Source organism: Strix aluco, chromosome 19, assembly GCF_031877795.1.
Source record: "Strix aluco isolate bStrAlu1 chromosome 19, bStrAlu1.hap1, whole genome shotgun sequence".
Lineage (NCBI taxonomy): Eukaryota > Metazoa > Chordata > Aves > Strigiformes > Strigidae > Strix > Strix aluco.
This window is the reverse complement of record NC_133949.1, coordinates 4,283,633-4,304,033: the sequence shown is the minus strand read 5'-3', so window position 1 is coordinate 4,304,033 and position 20,401 is coordinate 4,283,633. Positions and strand designations below refer to the sequence as shown.

General features: G+C 46.5%; 1 protein-coding gene across 7 annotated transcripts in view; it reads left to right on the top strand.

The window, feature by feature from the left end:
• Window positions 1–20,401, top strand: part of TSPOAP1 (TSPO associated protein 1) — a 71,191-nt gene that overhangs the window by 38,978 nt on the left and 11,812 nt on the right. For 2 of the 7 annotated variants that reach the window (XM_074845762.1, XM_074845760.1), the window contains exons 15-28: window positions 1,162–1,271; window positions 2,834–2,943; window positions 4,381–5,196; window positions 5,724–5,875; window positions 6,932–7,525; window positions 9,127–9,429; window positions 9,727–9,906; window positions 13,097–14,224; window positions 14,834–14,960; window positions 15,118–15,269; window positions 15,451–15,619; window positions 18,476–18,547; window positions 18,926–18,961; window positions 19,949–20,052. In XM_074845762.1, the coding sequence (XP_074701863.1) occupies window positions 1,162–1,271; window positions 2,834–2,943; window positions 4,381–5,196; window positions 5,724–5,875; window positions 6,932–7,525; window positions 9,127–9,429; window positions 9,727–9,906; window positions 13,097–14,224; window positions 14,834–14,960; window positions 15,118–15,269; window positions 15,451–15,619; window positions 18,476–18,547; window positions 18,926–18,961; window positions 19,949–20,052 (4,053 nt within the window). Of the gene's footprint in view, window positions 1–1,161; window positions 1,272–2,833; window positions 2,944–4,380; window positions 5,197–5,723; window positions 5,876–6,931; window positions 7,526–9,126; window positions 9,430–9,726; window positions 9,907–13,096; window positions 14,225–14,833; window positions 14,961–15,117; window positions 15,270–15,450; window positions 15,620–17,447; window positions 18,444–18,475; window positions 18,548–18,627; window positions 18,694–18,922; window positions 18,962–19,948; window positions 20,053–20,401 lie in introns of those variants that run through there. The other 5 variants (XR_012625800.1, XM_074845759.1, XM_074845764.1 and 2 more) reach the window with 5 other exon arrangements.

Here is a 20,401-nt window from a genome sequence, read left to right as displayed (position 1 = left end):
TTCTCCATTTGGGTGTACCTTCGGGTGTTACAAGGTGCAGGTGTTTGTTACTCTAGGACATGATGCAAGATTGCGCTACGAGGAGTACACTGCCTTGAAAAGGTGCTCTGAACTCTTTCAGAGATTAACTTTGGCAGTTCATATACTAGGAAAAATACCTGCTTTGTATTCTGGTCCCTGTGATGGGTTCTCATCAATAATACATTTGCCTTGAGGTCTGCTTTAAAAAGGCAGCTTGAATTGGTTCATGGGCACCATTTCAGACAAAGGCAAGGGAAGTGCATTTCTTCAAAAAATATGATGGCATTACATAATTCATTGCCACTGGATGTAAAATTCCAAGATGACAATGGCATCAAAAAGACCAAGACAAATTTCTCAAAGCTGCTTCGGCCAGTAGCCACCAATGCATTCAGGGTGCAGCCTCCATCTCAGGAGGTCCATAAGTAGCTGATTGCTAGAAAGCGAGATGCTATACCAGGAAGATGAGTATCACACTTGCCCTGTCTCTTGTACTCTTTCCTTCAGCATATGCTGCTGGCTGTTATCAGAACTGGCTGTTTGGACTAGATGGCCCTACCGTTTCCAACCAAAGCTCTAATGTTCTGAAAATACATAAACGTTACATTGAAGTATTTACAGGTGCTGGAGGGGAACTGCCTGAACAAAAGTGCTTGGAGATTTAGACATCTAATAGAGCTATAAGGTCTCCTTTGTTCAGATTACCATTTATGTTGCACATAGGGACAACTACCATTTAGAGGTAGCAAGAAATGAATATACTGAATTATGGATATGTAGGGTGGAAGGGGCCACCAGAATCTCTAGTCCAATCTCTTATTCAGGTGGGACTGTCACCAACACTAGATCAGTGTGGCCATGGCTTTGCCTAGCTGAGTTTCTAAGTTCTTCAAGAATGGAAATCCCCCCCCCTCAGTCAGAACCTGTCCCAAAGCTGCATCACTCACCTGGGCAAGGAGTGGTTCCTAATGTCTGACTGGAACCCCTGAAGCTGCAACTTGGAGCTGTTGCTTCTTATTACTACTTCTTCACCTTAAAAGTCATTCTTCCAGATGGTCCTTTAGCCCCATACATGAGCTTAGAGGACTTGTTCACTGATGTTTGAACCACTCTGATTTGGGCCATATCATACGTTTTTAGGTGGACACGGCAAGTGAAATGGAAGAACTGGATGTTGACAGCATCTCTGTAATGCCAGAGCCAGGCAGCCAAGGCCCTGCAAAGCTCCAGGTGTTTTTAGCTCGATACAGGTACTGAGTCATTTCTTGTCTAGGCATCTCATAGCTGCCTACTTCACACTCTTCTCTAGGACTCACCACTGTTAGGGGTGGATATTGGGTTAGACCGTGTATCTTATTCCTCCATGGAATTTTGAGACCTGTTATTTCCTGCACAAGCAAACCCAATGTGCTTAGCTTAATAAAAAGTTAGTAAGCTCATTTGTTATTCAGTGAACAGCACTGTGTGAAACTTTTTTTAAAATATGATATTGGATGGAAAATTGGGTTTGAATTGACAGATTCCTTGAAATGTCTGATTTCTTTACAACAGTCCAAGAAATTTTCTCCAAGAAAATCTTATTTCAACAATTAAGAAAAATTCAGGCCAGAAATCTTGAAGTTTTTGACCAAAATCATTCTAGTTGTAATTTTAGAAGGAAAAAAAATGCATATAATAAACCCAAATTTTTCTGGTAACTGTTGCAATCCACTGAGCAATAGCCAGTAGCTATTTACAGTTCAAAAAGTATTGGATGCCCTTCAGCTTTTAGACTGTGGATTGGGAGGAAGAGAACTGGGATGAATCTGGGCTTGTGAGGAGCAGATCAAATGTGATCTGTGTCTTCATGTCAGAGTCTTGGGTCTCACTTGGGTCATAAAGAGGACAACATTGCTTCGGTGTGTTGAAATCCCCTTTAAAGACTAAAGAGCAGGAATTAGCAGTAGGTGCTTGCAAAGATAAAGGGTTTTTATGAGGCATTTTCCTGTGATAGGCCCTCTGATTAGCTGAAGGATCCCTGGGCAGGCAGGTTAGTACTACCTGGAGTCCAAATCCTATCACCAATGTATTTATCATTTTCATGATAGTGGAGCTTTTGGACTGCTGATTAAAAAGTGGAGTTACAGCAGAGAGTTGTGTAACTTGGATCCTGAGGGTTGGATAATAATGAAGAAAAAGGCTAGAAACCTTTTCTTCACCCATGTAACTTTTTTTCTTGTGCAAATCAGCTCATTCTTAGGGTTTTAAACATGAGAATTTCAAGATGCTGTGCTGTGCTTGTCCATGACAGTCATATGGCTGTTGAAGTGTACCTTAAATGTTTGGGGCATTTTCAATGCTTCGGGGTTTTGTTTGTTTGGGTTTTTTTCAAAACTTAAGTACATGAAATGTAGAGAGCTATCTACATAAAATAGTTAACAGGGCAGGTGAATTCAAGGATGTCTATTTTAGAAACGCAGAGTCCTGCAACTTATCTACTTGGTACACTCAGAAACACAGCAGGCATTCAGGTAATTAAAATCTTTTTTTAACCACTTTCTTGAGTCACTCTGATCTGTTCCTTCAGATGTCACAAGACATCTGTTCTGCTACTCAGAAAATCATTCCTGTCTGCTGTTTGGACATGGAGCAATATGTTATTAGTTATATATAAAACCATAAACTAGAGTCTTGACCTTTGTCTGTGGAATTTGCTGCTTGCAAAAACTGGATGCAGTCCCAGTGAATTGTAGGGTGATCTAATATCACAGCTTGAATGTGTTGCTGTGAAAGTTCCTATACAAAGTAAGTTTTCATATTGTAAATATTTCAGCTACAATCCTTTTGATGGACCTAATGAAAATCCAGAGGCAGAGCTTCCACTGACTGCTGGAGAATATATTTACATCTACGGAGACATGGATGAAGATGGCTTCTTTGAAGGTGTGTTTTAGTAGAATGAAATGTGACCGAACTGCTGTGGAGAGTTGATCTCTCTTAAAAAAACGAGAGAGGAATTTAGTGAATCTTGAAACCTCAAGATAGAGGTTTTCTGCCCAAAGTTAGTTTGTTAGAGGGAAGAGCAAATTCTGTTGGAAAAGGGTTTATTTATGTGATGATTAATTTAAGTCTAAAACATGAAATCCTAGTCTAGTGATTTCAGTGGGAATTTTGCCACTGCTTTCAGCTGAGCTCCAGGTTTCATCCCCATATGGTTCCTCCCTAGCCATGGAGAGGAACATGTTCAGTCCTGGGCACCCTCTGCAGATGGTCCGTTTCCCTCTTCCCAGTGACTGTGTAGGGAGCCACAGATCGTAGGCAGTTGATGGCCTCGATTCCCTCTTGCTCTTTTGGCAGAGTAGGATATAAGATAAGCAGTCCAAACTACAGTTGTTATCCTGTTTGGTGTCATACAGTGTGTTTCTCTTTTGGCACCGAAAACATGATCCTGGTTGACAAATAGGCAAATGAAATTGGAACCAAGAATTGCAGAATGTAAATTTGTAATGAAGATTCTTTGTGGAGCTGACTGATTCAATGGGATGAAGGATCCTAATTTACTGAGGTGCTTTGCAAGAGCTGAGGCAAATGCATGCCATGTTGCACTGCTTGCTCTTTGAGTGTTCTGGCTCTTTCTTTCTATTTCCAAGCTTCTCATGTATTTATTTGTTTGTTTGTTTGTTTGTTGTTTAAAGAATAAAAAGGTTATTCTTTACTAATGTTTTCTGCTTTCCCTGCTTTCAATTGATTTGCTGTAGGTAGAGTTTGAAAGGGGAAAGTAAGTGCAATCCCTACGCACTGCTCATTTGACTGTGATTTGATGGTTCTTGCACATGTCAAGAGTGCTGTCATATCAGTCGTCCCCATGGGTCCTTTTGGGACATCTTTATTACAGAAGCTAGCATAACAAAGGAGGGAACTAAAAAGAAGGCCAGAGCTGAATACAGAGCTGGAAAGATGGACTTTCTTGAGGAAGTGCTACAAAACCCAAATCTGTATGGCTGGGAGAAGACATAAAATCATCAATCTGCGTAGTTTGGGAAGGCTAGGAAAAGACAAGTTAGTGAAAAAGCTGTGATGAGGAACAATAGGATAATGAAGAAGGAAAAATCCTTTAGCTAGTTACCCAAAACAGCTTTCTAGTTAGTTGGCTCGGAATGAGTGGAACAGTGAGTCTTCTCTCTATGGCCATTAGGATCTAACTAGGCAGGCCCTAGGAAATGCAGGAAACTGCCAGGAAAAATCTCCCAGAGGCTGTTTTTCATTCCCGACTGCAGAGCAGTTATGACCTAGCGTAGATGTTGTCACATTGTCTTCACAGATGGGTTGGAAGGCTGAACGGTAGGTGCAGTGGTAACAGGTTTCCTGTTTTTCGTTTAGGGGAGCTGATGGATGGCCGGCGAGGGCTGGTCCCCTCCAATTTTGTTGAGCGAGTTTCAGATGATGACCTCATGACGTTTCTGCCTTCGGAGCTGAATGATCTCACCCATAGTTCATACCAGGAGAAAAGTTTTGTCAGTGCAAGCACCAGCAGTGGAGATAAGAGTGATCTCTCCATTGAAGAGAGTAGCATCAGTCCATTGGCCAGTAGAACAGAAGGAGACCAGGAGGAACCTGTTAGTCATACAGCAGTGCCTTACCCAAGAAAATTGTCTTTGATCAAGCAGCTTGCCAGAAGCATAGTTGTAGGCTGGGAACCACCTCTTTTGCCAGCTGGCTGCCCAGACATACAAAGCTACAACATCTATGTGGATGAAGAGCTACGTCAAAATGTGAAGAGTGGCTTTCAGACCAAAGCAGTGATTGAAAAGCTGGATTTAAAGACAAAGTCTTACCGCGTATCTGTGCAGACTGTGACAGAGCAAGGCAGTTCTGATAAACTGCGGTGCACTTTCTTTGTGGGGCAAGATTTTTGTGTGGCACCAACTATGCTGAAAGTCAGAAGCATCACTGCCACGTCAGCAGAGGTCATGTGGCTTCCCTGCAACAGCAATTACAACCACGCGGTGTACCTCAATGGGGAGGAGCGTGACATAACGAAACCTGGGGTCTACTGGTACACCTTCCACAACCTGCAGCCGAGCACTCAGTATGTTGCCAAGCTGGAGGCCCGGCCCTTGAAAACACCTTGGGAAGAGGTCCCAGAGGGGCAGGAGCAGAACTCAGCTGTGATACACTTCACTACCCCACTAGCAGGTATCAGAGCAGTCATGCCCGTTGCCACTGTGCATGGAGTGCTTGGAGCAGCGCGCTCTCTCATTCCTTTGCTATGAAGCCTTGGGGCGAAGGGAAGTGAGGCTTATTAGGTCCCAAAGCCTGAGATGCTGTACTGTTTTGTCTTAATGTTTTTCTTCCTTTATTTTAAAAATTTATTACCTCTTTTGTTTTCATTTGCTCTGGGAAGACATTCCCTTTGCTGATTTGAGCAGCATGCCTCTCAGGGCATGGTTTGCCATGACCTTGCTCTAAGGGTTGCTGCATCTTGGCCTCAGCTACTTTTGCAAAGTTCTGTTTTCTGTTTCATTAAAGCTTGCACAGAACAAGAGCACCTTATTTTCTCTGGTTCTGTCTATCATTTCCCAAGACTAGTTTTGGCTATTCTGGTACAGTTCTGCAGTGACAAGTCTGGCATGGGAGTTTTCTTTTTGATTCTAACCAGCGTTTAGTTTAGCTTTATGCTGCAGACAGGTAAGCAAGAGCAAGATCTGTTTGGTCTCTCACAGGCACACCTGATGCTCCTTTGGATGTCCAGGTAGAAGCTGGTCCCTCGCCAGGTATCCTGGTTATCAGCTGGTTACCTGTCACCATTGATGCTGAAGGATCTTCCAACGGGGTTCGAGTCACGGGTTACGCCGTGTATGCGGATGGACAGAAGGTACTCTGCTGGCACTGCCAGGCTGACCTACGGGCGGGTGGGTGGCTGGAGGCTGGCGCAGCGGTAGCAGGCACTTGCAGAGCCTCAAGACCTGGAAAGCTTGATCCAGTAGGCGTGCCATGAGGAGCAGTGACAGTCTTTGGCCTGGAAAGGAGTGATATCAGAGAAGGGACAGTGCTTGGGCTGTTTGTTTTGACTGATGCACACCAAAAAAGACATCTGTCCAGATTTTTGACTTGTTCTGGATATAACTAAGCTAGGAAAGTTCCTGTGGCAGGACCTTTCACTAACAAAACAGGACAATTAGTGTCAAGCCTCCTCCGTCTCACCCTAGGCACTAGCTTGATGCTTGGGGAAGCAATGAGCTTAATAAACAGTGAGTCCACAGGGCATGGACAGAGTACAAGTACAAGTACACAACCTTACCACCACCTGGGGCCTGTCTCTGGACAATGAGGAGTTAGGTGTAGGTCTCCAGCCCTTTCTTAAATTAGGGACAGGTGAAGGGAGAGGTGTGCAAACACCTCAGGGTCCGGTACAAATATTGGTAAAGAACCTCCAAGGATATTCTGTATTAAAAGTGGTCTGTGGTCTTCTGCACGCATGATGTGCCATTGGCCATGGGAGAGGCAAGCCACAGCTGTTTTAAGGAGCACAGTGCAAAACAGAGTGGTGCTGTGTTGCATGATTGCTCTTGTATCATGGAAATGCTTTTTCCTCTACACAGGCCAAAAAAGGAGGAGTCTGGGAAGGTAGACAAAAGGGAGGCCAGAAAAAGGGGTAGCCTTTTAAACTGTAGGGAACAAGGAGAATTAAAACCTGGAGTAGAAGGGAATATAGTCATATTTTATAGTGTATCATTTCTTGAATGTTTATGGTAACAATTTCTCTTTACTCTTCATTCTTCCCTGATATTGTGCAGAAGGGTGAGAATTTTGCATGCCTGCTCTCAAGAGCTTTGAGGTCTGTTGTTAAATTCGGGTTCAGGAATTGTCATTCTCAGAAGGGCTGAGCTGTGCACAATCAATAATTGCTCCCTGGTTTTTTTGCTTGCAGGCGATAGAAGTTACTTCTCCAACAGCTGGGAGTGTCCTGGTGGACTTGTCCCAGCTTCAGATGTTCCAGGTGTGCCGGGAGGTTTCTGTGAGAACAATGTCTCTGTATGGGGAGTCAGTGGATTCAGTTCCAGCCCAGATTTCCTCGGTCTTGCTGCGAGCCTCTCACCACTCTTCACCTGCAGGTTCTGCTGTTTCTACCACTTTTACCTCTAGACTGCCCCGTGGAGAAGCCAGGGGCTCTCTGCCTGCACGCAGCCCAGCCACGCACCAGACGGCTGCATTCCTGCTTCGACAAAAAGTTCCCACTGATAGCTCAGATGCCAAATTGACTGATCTCTCCGCCAGCCCTGATGGCTCCGCGCGATCTCTGCCAGAGAAAGCCTCTTCGCCACCGCACCTCTCCTCTCCCAGTGCTTCCTTGGTGCAGGTTTTAGGCACTTCCCCACAGGGATCGGATGCTGCCCAAGACAAGAAATGCCCGACTGTGCCTCCTCAGCCAGCTGACAGCACGGTGCTCCCCGGTGAGGGCTCGGAGCCTGTCCCTTCAGGGGAAGCAGAATTGCAAGGCCTGGGCAAAGGGGCGGAAGTGCAGGTAAATACCATGTGTGCTGGGAAGGAGAATGGATCATTTTGGGGAGTGGAACGCAATGCCACTGATCATCTTTCTGTGACACACTGTTGCCTTGGGGCCATCATCCAGTGGCTGACAAACCAGCAGGGAGTAATGGCTGCTGTTGTGTACTGGGAAGAGCAGATGAAGCTCACCGCTTGATTACATGTGTGCATGCAGGAATAGAGTCAGGAAAGCAAGAATTCATCAGAGATAGAAGGTGAAAAGGATGTTTCCACTGATGATGATGTGTTAGGCTGGCGTCACTGTGCTCTGGGTCCTATTGGGGTGTGATGAATTATATCAGGAAAAAGGATCATTTTCCCATTCTCCCCTTTGACACTGGGGACTTAGGGGAGTGCTTCAAACTGTTAAATTCAGCATTAATCATGGCAGTGTGAGGTTGAAAAGGCTCAGTTAGACAAAAGCAGGGAAGACTTCTGATAATTGCTGGAACATCAGCAGGTGTGTGGGCCCAAGACCAAAGGCCAGGTAAATACACAGAAGAATTGAGATGTTGAGTCCAAAATTTCAATCATTCTTCAACCCCTGGTCATCTGCTGCTCACAGTACCTCAGGTCAACTGTTGTGATTTGTTTGCCCACATTTAGATGTCTAGTGTAGATGGCTACGCATTGGTGGGTCTCTTTGCCTCCTTTGTAGTCAGTGGAGTGAAATGGGTGCTTCCAGGATGCAAATCATTCTTCTTGAGATGTGTGTCTTCACTTGGCTGTCAACAAAGGGAAACACAGCAGAAGGATCCTAGCTGTCAGAGTAAACAGAGATTAGACCTCTCTGACTTCTGCCTGAGCCCATGGGACATTTAGAAACTAGCCTCTGCAGTGTCTAAATCTCCCTAGGGATGTGATCCTGTAAGTATTTTCAAAGGGTTCCTAGTATATAAGGACAGGGCTGTGCTCCGTTGCAAAATACAGTGGAGGCTGCCTTATTTTAGAGTGAGGGTTAGAGAAAAGGGTGGTTGATGAAGGCCAACCTTACCCTCCTCATCTCTGGGGTTCCACTCCTCCATCTCCCAGAGCTTTTCTTAAACATCAGACTGAACTGACTGGAAAACAGACAAAAATTTAAAATTTCTGTAATCCAACTAGATGACCTGACCACAAGTCTCTGCAGTTGTACTCTATGTGTATATTCTTCATTAATTCCCCTTTTCTTCACAGCTCTTACCAGCTCCATGAAGTGCTGGGGTAGTGTCCTCACCTCCAGCTCAAGCTAACCTGCAAGCTGGTGTGTTCCTGTGGTAGATGAGTGGGAAGTGACGTTGTTGTAGAGCTCTTCTTGCTGCTCTAAAACTAGTTATTGTCACTACTCTTAGGTGGCTTACATAAGCCACGTATGGTGGCCAGAGCTGCAGCTAATGACAGGGAGGGCTTTGTTCCAGGGCCGGCCAACCTTCCCAGCTGCAAATTGCCTGCCAAAATATTCATATATCAACAGTGCATAACACTTAGTGTTTGTGTCAGTTTGGGGTGGTAAGGGCCCCCTTTTGGTGCACAAGTATTGTGTGATATCTCCCCCAGGTTTCATTGTTTGTGATGACCTTTTTTTGGTTTGTTTCCCAGATGGAGCAATCTGTAAGCAAAGCGCCGGAGCTGGAAAGCCCATCTAACAGTAGTGTGAAGATATGTGTGGAGACCTGCCATGCGTGCTCCGTGGAAGAGTCACCAGAAGGTCCCAGTGCTGAAAGAGAGAAAGAGGCAAAGGAGAAGGACTTGAGCCCAGAGCCTGTGCCCTCCCCCAGCCAGGCTGAGGGGACAGAGGGCACCTTCCAAGATGCAAGTACGGGTGGGAGCAGCTGCCAGGAGTTCCTGAGGTTGTCCCCTGGCAAGGAGGTGATGAAAGAAATGTCCAGAGTGAAAAGAGAGGTTTGTTTTACCTTGGTTGAATGTCTCTGCCCCTGGAGGGATGTGGATTGTATTTGACACCCCTAGGTTTTACAATCTTATGCAGTACTGTTCTTCTGCAAGCTATAAGATGCATCTGCCAGTTTTGTGTGTCTCTGTGTGTCTGTACACATGTGCCAGTTGCTGCATTTGGGTGCTACCCGACTTATTTCCTGGCACGCTTTAGCCATATGTGTACTAGAGAAAGGTAAAATGCTACTTTATTGCTGAAATAGGGTGCCTGAGAGGACTGAGGAAATCTGTTTTGCTTTTCAATAGCAAGAAGAAAAAATGTCTGAAATGGGAAGACGACAGCTGACCCTTTTTGCTGAGCACAACCGTAGTTCTGACCTTTCAGATATTTTGGAAGAGGAGGAGGAAGATGAACTGTCTTCAGAAGCTCTCGAAGAGAAGAAATGGGACCAGAGAGAGCCATGTTCCCGGGAGAATGGGGAAAAGGTAACTTGTAGCAGAGTAATGCCTGTGGGGAGCGCCAGTGCAGCCATCCCATGTCATCAGCTCCCAGGAGGAGGTGCTGGTCTGAGCCCAGCGCTCTCAACAGTGCTTTGCTACCTTCCTGCCTGCTGTGCTTTTACTCCCAGTGTTCTCTTAAGCTAGTAAAAATGCAAGTTCATTGTGAGAGGGAAGGGTGTTTACATGTAATGAATGTACCCAGGGTTTAATTAGTTGGAAGAACACACAATGTAATGTGAACTTTAGAACCCAGGGTTAAAAATCAATCCTATTGATTAAGTTCTTAATATAGATATAAATAGTGAACACACAGGAATCTGTAAAGTCCACCCATCTGTAGATGCTGTACCAACCCACCTTCCCATCTCAGGCAAAACAGGCATGCAGTATCTTGGCATGCATTTGGCATTTCAAATATATATATTTGAATAGCTTAGTGCAGATTATTTTGCTTAGACCTTGGTGTAGGAATGGATGGATTGTAGGAGCAGAGCCGTGGCTTTGCAGTTCACACGTTGCAAGTGAGGAAGTACTGATTGAGCTGAATTGTGAGTGATCACGTTAATTCATGTTACAATTTGAACAGTTAAAGGTAGGTAGTGTGCTATAATGCATCTGTGACAGGTAGTGTGCTTAAAACTACGTGACTGGAAAGTGGTATGTAATCATACAAATTATGTCAGTTGAGCTGAAGGTGCATGAGGGAAAGTGTTGAGGTTGAGTGACTGAGAAATTAGAAAGATTTGCAGGAAATGTGGTATGCCAGTATAGCATAAAGCACCCTCATTTTTATTTTAAGCGACCAAAAACATGATGCTGACCTGTGTGGCTGCTAGTCTGCAGCACAGATGGGATGGGTCTGGTGAGCGTTAAATGATCAGTAGCAGACAGTGTAATGACTCTGCAGCAAATTTGCTGCCGTTCCTTTTCTCCTTCTGAAGGGGGTTCTGCTTCCCAGGTGGGGAGGTTGGGCCTGCAGTGCAGCGTGTCAGCAGCCCCGGGAGAGCCTGGTGGCTGGAGGTGCTGGGGCGGCTCCAGTTGTTGGGATTGCACTGGAAAAAAATGAAAGAAAAACAGTTTCCGTGGAAGGAGAAAAGAGGAAATAAGAATAGTCAAGAATGCTGTTCTTTGTTTCTTTTTTGTGAATGTTTTATTGGCCTGAATGTTTTGGGGTGGTGGGGTTTTTTTTGGTTTTTTTCTGAAAAAGAAACACCAAAAAAACATGCACATCCTACTGAGTTGAGCAAACTGGTGCTTCTTGACCTGATAAAGTGATCGTTTTCTGTTCTGGCAGTGACAAGTTGAGGGTGTGAGCATGACAAGATGCTGAATGGTGAGAGGGCATCAGGGGCAGGAAGCTTTAGGGCACAGAGCTCCCAGCACTGCCTTACAGAGTGAGGGAAGATGGTGACTGAAGCGGGCCAGGTCTCAGCAGGGCTGTTTTCTAGGATTCTGTGTATGTGGTAACATTATGGGTTATCTCAAGATTTCTCAGCCAACTCTTTCAGCATTTGGGGGATGAAAGAATGGAGGGTGCTGCTTTTAAAACCTCGAATAAGTTAATTTCAAAGCCATATATTATATTAAAACTCAAAAGCAAAACCCACAACTTTCTAAACAGCTAAAATAAGTCTTACTGGACTTATTTTGTGGTTGCATTTATAAATTCTGCATATTCCTGATTGGTGCTAACAAGGTAGGAGCCTAGCATACGTGTCCTGTAAAGACAGTTTGAGGAAGCTGAGCTTGTTTGGTCTGGCAAAGAGGAGGCTAGTGGGAGATCTTGTGGCTGCCTACAACTATTTAAAGGATGATTAAAAGGATAAGAGAGCCCAAGTTGTCTTGTTCATGACAGATGATATAAAAAGAGGCAGCAGTCATGAGTCATGAGCTGTTTGGGAAGTTCATGTTGGAGATGAGTACAAACTTCTTTCCCAGGAGGGTGGTGCAGCCTTGGGACAGGTCCCAGAGAGGTGGGGGATTTCCATTCTTTAGTGTTTTCAAGCCTCAGCTAATCAAAGACTCTGATTCACTGTTGGCAACAGTCCTGTTGCAATTAGGAGATTGAATTGGAGATCTCTGGGGGCCCCTTCAACCAATTCTAAATATAATTCGAGACCAACTCTTGCTTGGAAAAAGTTATGGAGGTTCGGATAATCAATAGGCAGCTCACAACTGCCTTTTTTTTTCCCCACTGTGGTTCAGTTTTTAATTATCTCTGAACAGGCCTGCTCATGCCTGTAGCTTAAAACATCAATAGCTCCACATGCTTTGTAAACTATCTGTAAATATTTTTAGAACATGTCATGATGTAAATTGTCAGGGAAGTTGAACAAGAGACCTCCAGAGGTATCTTCCAACCTAAATTACACAGTGCATCTGGGATTCCACCTTTTATTTTAGTATAAAGGTAGTAAGAGACAAAACATAAACTCTATTGTTGGTCTGAGAAAAATTTTAAAATTCAGCAGTGTTTTCCCCGAAAGTTTTATGTAACCTGGTAGGCTCTTACCCAGCTGCAAGTCTGTGTGACCCCTTAGAGGTAAAGGGTTTTCATGTGTATTTGTGGCAACTTGATTCACCTGGGTTTGCAGACAGTAAACTACTGTAGAGCTGGACCTTGACAGATGATGGGAAGGGCCTAGGCAAGGGCCTCCCACAGTAGCAACATCTCCAAGGGGTGCCTTGCTGCCCCAGGGTCACTTCTGTCTGTTCCAGTGCGAGGACAGAGAGGCAGGGGAGGGCTGTGAGAGTCGTCCCTGCGGAGGGAGGAACCCTGTCAGCTCTAACATGCAGTGAACAGCCGTGGAGGAGCTGTGCCTCTCCTGCCCCGTCATCCCACACTGGGGATGCTGAAGCTGTGGGGAATCAAGGGGGCGGGATGAAAGGTGCTGCAGATAGTTGTGTGTGTAGAGGCAGAGGCTGGGAGGGAGCTCTTCATGCATTGGCCTTTCTTGCTTTCCGCTGCATTGCTAGTTCATCTGAGTGTCTTTTGCCAGAAGACCCATTGCTCTCTTTTGCTTCCTACCCTTGCTTCGCTGCAGACCACAGTCGCCGCTCCATACTGCTGTGCTGGGAGGGAATCAGCTGTAACTTTGCCTCTCTTTAATGTTTATTTCCTCTCTTTTTTCCTTTGCTTGTCCTGGCTGTGGCTTTTCTCGGGGGCTGGGTACAGATGGATCTTTGTGATACTGACAGCGATGAGGAGATTCTGGAGAGGATACTAGAGCTCCCACTTCAGAAGAACCACAGCAAGAAATTGTTTAGCATCCCTGAAGTGACTGAGGATGAGGATGAAGATGAGGATGAGAAGTGTGTTATGGAGGAAAAGGCAGACCCTCAAGACTCCTTGGAAACAGTTACCTACCATTCAGGAAGGACAGAGAAGCCTCTCAACGTCAAGGAGCCATTTCTAAAGGCAGATGGGAGTAATACCTCCACGGATCTGTCCACTCAGACTTCACAGGAGGACCACAGTGTTAAGGAGAGCAAAGGGGATGCTGACCATGTGAATCCTGCCTTTGTCCCACTGGCCTGGAGTCAGAAGAAGGCAAACTGGAACTGGAACTACCAGGAGAATGACCCGAAGTCTGGGACCGGGGCAAGTCCTGCTTGGAGCAAGAAGAAGGGAAATAATTACCGAGAGAAGACCCGGAGTCGGCCAGAGATGGGTAGGAAGAGACAGAATAATATAACAGAGCACTGCAGTCGTCTGCTGGGCAACTGCAGCCAGATGGGAGGCGGGTTATACAGAGCTCCTAGCCTCAGGGAAGAGCTGAACGTTGTGAGCAGTGCTGGTGGTAAGGAGGGGTTTGATATGTACAGTCGTGCCAGACAAGGCACCTTACGAAAAAACGACATGAAAGCAGTGGTTTCACGGTTTGCAGAACCTGCTGTGATGGCAACACGCTGCTCCAGCCCCAGGAGCCTGGAAATAGACATTGAATATGACTCCGAAGATGATCAGGATTCGACCTGTGCATCCCCCCCTGAGAGCAGGCTGTGGTCAGAAAGGTCCCAGAGCTGTCAGGCGGAGTGGAGTGATTGCTCCAGTCAATCTGAGGTTGCCCACACGGATGGCAGAAGGGACCTGACCAGACTGGAGATGATGGAAGAGCAGGGTATGGAGTGGGCTGGGTCTCCGAGCCGGCGCCTGCGATTCTTCTGCCAGGAGAAGGAAGCACTGAGATGTGAGAGCAGTTCTGAGGAGCAGGGCTGGGAGCTGGACTGTAAGTCACCTGGCTGGAGAAGGAGGCTCGAACATCCTTCGAAGGGGATACGTAGCACCTCCTTGCACAAAAGGGTTGGGTGACTTTTCCTATTCTGGCTTTGAAGCAGCTTGCAGTGGCGTTAGCTTCCCTCTGCTTCCCTGGCCTGCCTGTATCTTGCTTTGTTCAGTGTTGTCCAGAGAAAGGACCCTTCTCTAGGATTGTCTGGAAGAATATTTGAGAGATTCTTTAGTTCTGTGCTGCTCCGTGGCTTTTCTTGTATTAGCTGCTTCTGCTTTTCCTGCTAAATGACCGAGTGTCGCCGATGCAGTATTCCTTTTCGCACTGGGTCTTCCTCCCCATGGCAGGAGGCTGTGGGACCCAAATGAGAATCCCTGGTGAAATAAGCTGATTTGTGAAAGCTTTGTGTAGATGATGACTGTAATGTCATTGCCTTTCCTTGAAATGCCCTTTCCTGCGTCCTCATGCTCACCAAGGGGATCATCACAGGTGCCTGGCAGGGTGCCTGCCTGTACTTCGTTCTGTTTTCCAACTCCCTTGGTATTTTCAGCTCTAGAGTGTCCCTGAAGAGGAATGTTGCATTTGGATGCATTGCTCTTTGTGGAGTGCGTTTGGGCTGAGCGCTGTTCACGCGAGTCGGAAGGCAGAGGCTGCTACTAACTCTCTGGTGGTTCCTGTTGCAGGCGTCCGGTAATAAAGATCCTAGGGGCCAGGAGCTGCCTGGCACAGCTGCCTGGCAGGCTCCCAGCGGGAGAGCGAACAAGAGCGTAAGAAGAAGCCAAACGCAGAAACCTTTGCTCTCTAGTCCAGGTGAGTGGGCAAAGGGGGAGAGAGTTGGGCAGCAGGAGAGAGGGAGGCTGTTGGAAACAGCAGGGGAGAGGCTGGTAGGCAGCGTTTGAGCCGTGCAGGCCTATGGCAGTGGAATGGTGCTGACGTTCTCTCTGGTGTGTCTCCTGTCTGCACGCAGGTCCTCCAAGGAGCACCACTTCAGAAACCTCTGTTAAAGACGATGGCATTAGAATATTTGTGGCTCTCTTTGACTATGATCCTGTTTCCATGTCTCCTAATCCTGATGCAGCAGAAGAGGAGCTCCCATTTAAGGAGGGACAGATCCTGAAAGTAAGAGCACACCTTAGTGAATGTCTCTTACTCTGTATGGATCCATTTGATGTTCCAGGAACAGCACAAACCTTGGGGAGGCAGAGCCTCCTTCATCTTGGGAGTTTCCTTAGCATCCCTTTCTCCTTTCTCCATGCATCTCAGCCCCTGTAGTATAAACAGCCTGTCTTTTCCCTTGCAGATATGTGGAGACAAGGACGCTGATGGCTTTTACAGGGGTGAATGTGCAGGAAGGGAGGGCTACATTCCCTGCAACATGGTATCAGAAGTCCAGGTGGAAAACAATGAAATGAAGAAGCAGCTCTTAAAGCAAGGCTTCCTGCCTGCTGACACACCGATGGAGAGCATAGGTACTGTATCTCCTTTATGTCTGTGCTGTGCTATTGTCAGCATGTTTCTTTGCTGAATGTGGAGAGCTCAGTTGTGCTGTCAAGCTGTGTGGTCAGTGCAGCCCACCAAAATGATCTCTAGTGGTGGTCTGGAGGCTTGTTTAGTGGCTGTCGCCGTAGGAAGCAGGGAGGTCTCGACGGATGAGGGGGGCAGGTGTTCTGAGGTCTCAGTTCATAGCTGACTGCTGCAGCACAGCGCTGCCCAAGGCTGCATTTGCAGCTGCTGGAGCTGCTTCTGTGCTTGAGGTGTCATGTCTGTGAACGTAGCACGGAGTGTGAGTGAGGCTGATCCTTGCTCGAGGAGGGGAAACAAAAAAGTTTGAAGAGCAGCTGAAGGATGTGACCAAGAGTTTTCACTTCTGTGTTCTCTCCTTTGTTTTGTGAGTCTGTAATTGAACCCATAGGGGTGACCCTGCTTTTGGGTGAGAGAATCTCATCTCAAGCACAAATACAGGCTGGGTGGAGAATGGATTGAAACCAGCCCTGAGGAGAAGGACTTGGGGGTGTCTATTGACAAGAAGCTCAGCATGACCCAGCAGTGTTTGCTGGCAGCCCAGAAAGCCAACCGTGCCCTGGGCTGCATCAAGAGAAGTGTGAGCAGCAGGTCAAGGGAGGGGATTCTCCCCCTCTACTCCACTCTTGTGAGACCCCCCTGCAGTGCTGTGTCCAGCTCTGGGGGCACCAACATCAGAAGGACACAGGCCTGCTGGAGTGGGGCCAGAGGAGGCCATGAAGATGATCAGAGAGCTGGATCACCTTCTTTGTGAGGACAGGCTGAGAGAGTTGGGGGGGTTCAGCTGGAGAAGAGAAGGCTCTGGGGAGACATTAGAGTGGCCTCCCAGGACTTAAAGGGGGTACAGGAAAGGGGGGAGGGGCTCTTTATCAGGGGGTGTAGGGATAGAAAAAGGGTAACCGTTTTAAACTGAAAGAGGGTAGATTTAGATTAGATATAAGGAAGAAGTTCTTCCCTGTGAGGGTGGTGAGGCACTGGCACAGGTTGCCCAGAGAAGCTGCCCCCTCCCTAGAAGGGTTCAAGGCCAGGTTGGACGGGGCTTTGGGCAACCTGGGCTAGTGGAAGGTGACCCTGCCCGAGTCAGGGGGTTGGAACTAGATGATCTTTAAGGTCCCTTCCAACCCAAACCATTCTATGATTCTGTGAGAATCTGTGACTTGGGAATGGAGGAAGATGGGGAGAGACTCATGGGGAAGGGGAAGGAAGGGTGTGAGACAGCAAGGTAGGCAGTCAGGAGTGTACAAGGAGCAGATGTGGTCCTTGGGCTCCTCCTTACTTGCTCCCTGAAGTATGTGGTTCAGTGCTTTATGCACAACAGAGACTTTCCTGTTTCTTCCCACTTGTGTGCTTGGAGAAAGGAGAGGATCCTTCCCTGGGATGTGCAGCCAGCACAGCTCGGGCTGAGTTAGGCTGCAGTGCAGTGGCTGTGAGCTGCCCTGAGACTGCTGTCAATATATTGGTGTCCCAATGACTGTCCCTTAGCTCTCCTATCTCTCATCCTGCACCTTTCTTGGAACTCGCTGCAAGCAATGGCCATTGTTTGACCTGCTCCACTTGTTAAAACAAGAGGAAATTCTTGTTTTGGCTGGCCACTGTTTCCCTACCAGTTGAGCAGGGTAGAACAGCCCAAGTGTGGGTCTGATGGCAATGGTAAGCCTTGACATTGGCTGAGCTATTCCACTGCCTCTCACATGCAGTAGAAGAATAAAAACCAACCCCCCCACCAAAAAAAAAAAAAAAAAAAAAAAAATCCAGCTTGTTTCTGTTTCCCTGCAGTGAGACCCAGTATCCAGCCCTGGAGGCTAAGGAGCTCCTAAATGTGAGTTACTGGAAGGTTGACCCTGAGGAGCAGAGGGGTTGAAGGACCCTGTTGCTTTCACCACTCTGTAGCTATGTGATTTTTTGGTAGGTTTGTGTCCTTTGGCCTCTCTTATGTCTAGGGAGAGGAGAGATACGACTGAGGCTTTTTTCACATTTGGGACATTCCTAACGTTCCTCCCGCGTGTATCCTCTGGTGCCCAGAGATGGCCAGATGCCTGTGGTGGCCTTTGTCCCTGTGTGGATACACAAGGCCCTCTGTCCTCTGCCCCGCTGCGCACTCTCGGAAGAATAAAGGAACTTAATAGCTCTGAGACTTCATGAAACGTAGTGGGTTTGAAAGTTTTCAGGAGGGTGGTGGTAGTGAAAAAGACATACCTTATGTGTGCACGCAGAAAATAAACCTTGTTCCTTAGGCAGCCGGGCTGTATGTTCCTCTGTTTTCCTGCTGCCATAAACCCATATTACAGCCTCATAACTAAGAAAATGCCTTGGAGGGCTTGGTCTGGAAACTCTTTCTGCAGGCTCATCTGGGGTCTCGTCCAGTACTGACCCTGCTCAGTGCAGAAGCTTTAGCTAGAGACCTCCCTAGATCCCCTCCCACCTGAGTGAGTTGGTGGGGTGCACCTCACCTGGAATTTTTCAGGTCTTAATGGTGCAAGGTTTTATTTTATCCTCATGATGCTGCTTCTGGAAGATACAGTGCAGTGAAGTTGCCTGATGTGTACTGTGGTACGTGATGGCATGAATACTGTGGTAGGTAATGGGCATAAACACAATGTGTTTTGGGATGTGGATCATGCCTCATCTGAGTCCACATATGAGAAATGGAGGTGTGGGCTTTGCCCGTAGTGATCATGGTGTCTGCTTCCCAGGGGAGGCATGTCATGCTACTGTTGCCTGTTCACTCTTCAAGATGCTTTTCACTTTCCATGCACTGTCTGTTTCTCTTGTCTATTTATTTGCTTTTTTTGATTTTTATTAAGGAAATGGCACATTTTCTCCACCTCCACGCCGCCAAACCGTCCCTCCTCCAAAACCCAGACGCTCCAAGAAAGGTCTGTGTCACCCACTGCCTCCTCTTTGATTTTTGCAATAGGATTACAGACTGCATTGAATTTTTACTACTTGCTTACAGGACCCTCAGATGTTTGTCTCTGTACGACTGCTAGGAAGTGGAAAGAGAGCCCATCCCTGTGCTGGTGTTAAGTTTTTAACAACAGTGATGTCTTTTTATAGTTTTGGAGCTTGACCTCTGCTTCTTGTTACGTTCCTGAGTCATGGTTACTGGTGTAGACTTTGAGTTGCATGAACAGTTTGCTTTTGTTGTTTGCTGCCTTGGTCTTTGTTCTTTTTATTGTTGTTTGTCAGTTGTGTCGTGTGGTCACTGTTGAAAGACGAACTCTCGCTGATGAGACATTTTCTTCCCCCAGCAGGGCTGGATAAACAGGAGAAGTACAAGTCTCATCCAGGTGAGAACTGCTCTTTCTTATTCTGAGTAGATAACACATGATCATAATACAGATACGTTTTGTGGTTAAGGGCCAATGCAAGACCCTGTAGTGCTGCTTCAGAGCACTGTAAGAAAATGGTCATTCTCACAAAAGAAGAGTCTTAATTCTTTTAGTTTAGTAGTGGGTGCAGTTGCCTTTGACTAAACAGGGAGTGTTTGAGGGTGAAGGGCCTGCATGGTTGTGCTTTGGAGGAGCAGGGAGGTCTTACTCATCTGATGCCACAGTCCTTAAAGGTCCAGCATCCCTTGAGAGGATGCTCATGGTGCTTAGGTGCACAGTCATCTGTTGATGTGCAGAGAGGCCAAGCCTGCAAACCTGTTGCCAGCCCATCCAGTGTTGCCCTGAAGCAGGGTTTAAATCCATAAGATGAAGGACTGGACAGTGTGTGTTTTCTGTAATGCCATACTTTGCTTTTGTAGACTCAGAGCAGGTCTGTAATGGGGCTGAGCAGGCAGGTGGCTGTGAAGGTGCAGTGTGTTCCCTGGATGATGAGGCCTGTGCAGTGGCTGGGCTGCCAGGTGATGCTGTGCAGGGCTCTTGCTCTTCCCCTGGCACTTGGAGGATAAATTTTTTAGCTCAATAGCAGGTCATTGTGTGGAGGGAAGAGAAATGTCCATTTGAGACACTATAAAGAGACTGCTGTCCTCTGTGTGTGTCTGTACAAATAGAAAACATAAAATAAAACATTCCTGTATACATAGGCAGGACACCAGGATGCTGGAATGGGGAGATGTCCCCACTTTTGTGCTTGTGAGGTGATACAGGAGATCAGAAAACTGCTTTACGAAATGTCTCTAGGGCCTCTAAGATCTCTCTCCCATTTATTTTCCTCCTGGTATTCTTTTTGCTCAGTCTACTCCAAGAATGGTGAAGGAATTGGTGTGATTTGGGATTTTGTTCTAGAACTTCTAGCTCAGGATATTTTGTTTTATTTTTGTCCTGCAGGACAGAAGCATAAAGACTCTGAAGCTGAACTGCTGATTCCTCGAAGTATGGTGGCTGTCTTTGACTATAACCCTAAGGAGAGCTCTCCAAATGCAGATGTAGAGGTAACCACCACTCCTTTTATAGGGTTCTTTTTCCTCTCTCTTTTTTTTTTTTTTTTCCTTCTATCCAAAGACACTTAACACTTCAGTCAAAACAGAGACTATTATAGCTTGGCAATATTACTGCTAAAAAGGGGTTGGCTGAAGTCATAAAATGTAGAGCTTGCTGACATGTTCTCCCATGCATTCTCTGATAACAGTGTTATCAGTTATCTGTGAAGAATATGAAGCAATATAGCCCTAATGATTTTCAGTATGTGTCTCAGTGAAACTGTGCAAGCATCTCATGGCTTCATAGCATCCTCTAGTGATTAGACAGGACTAAGCAGATCTGGAGTAGGAGGAGGCAGAC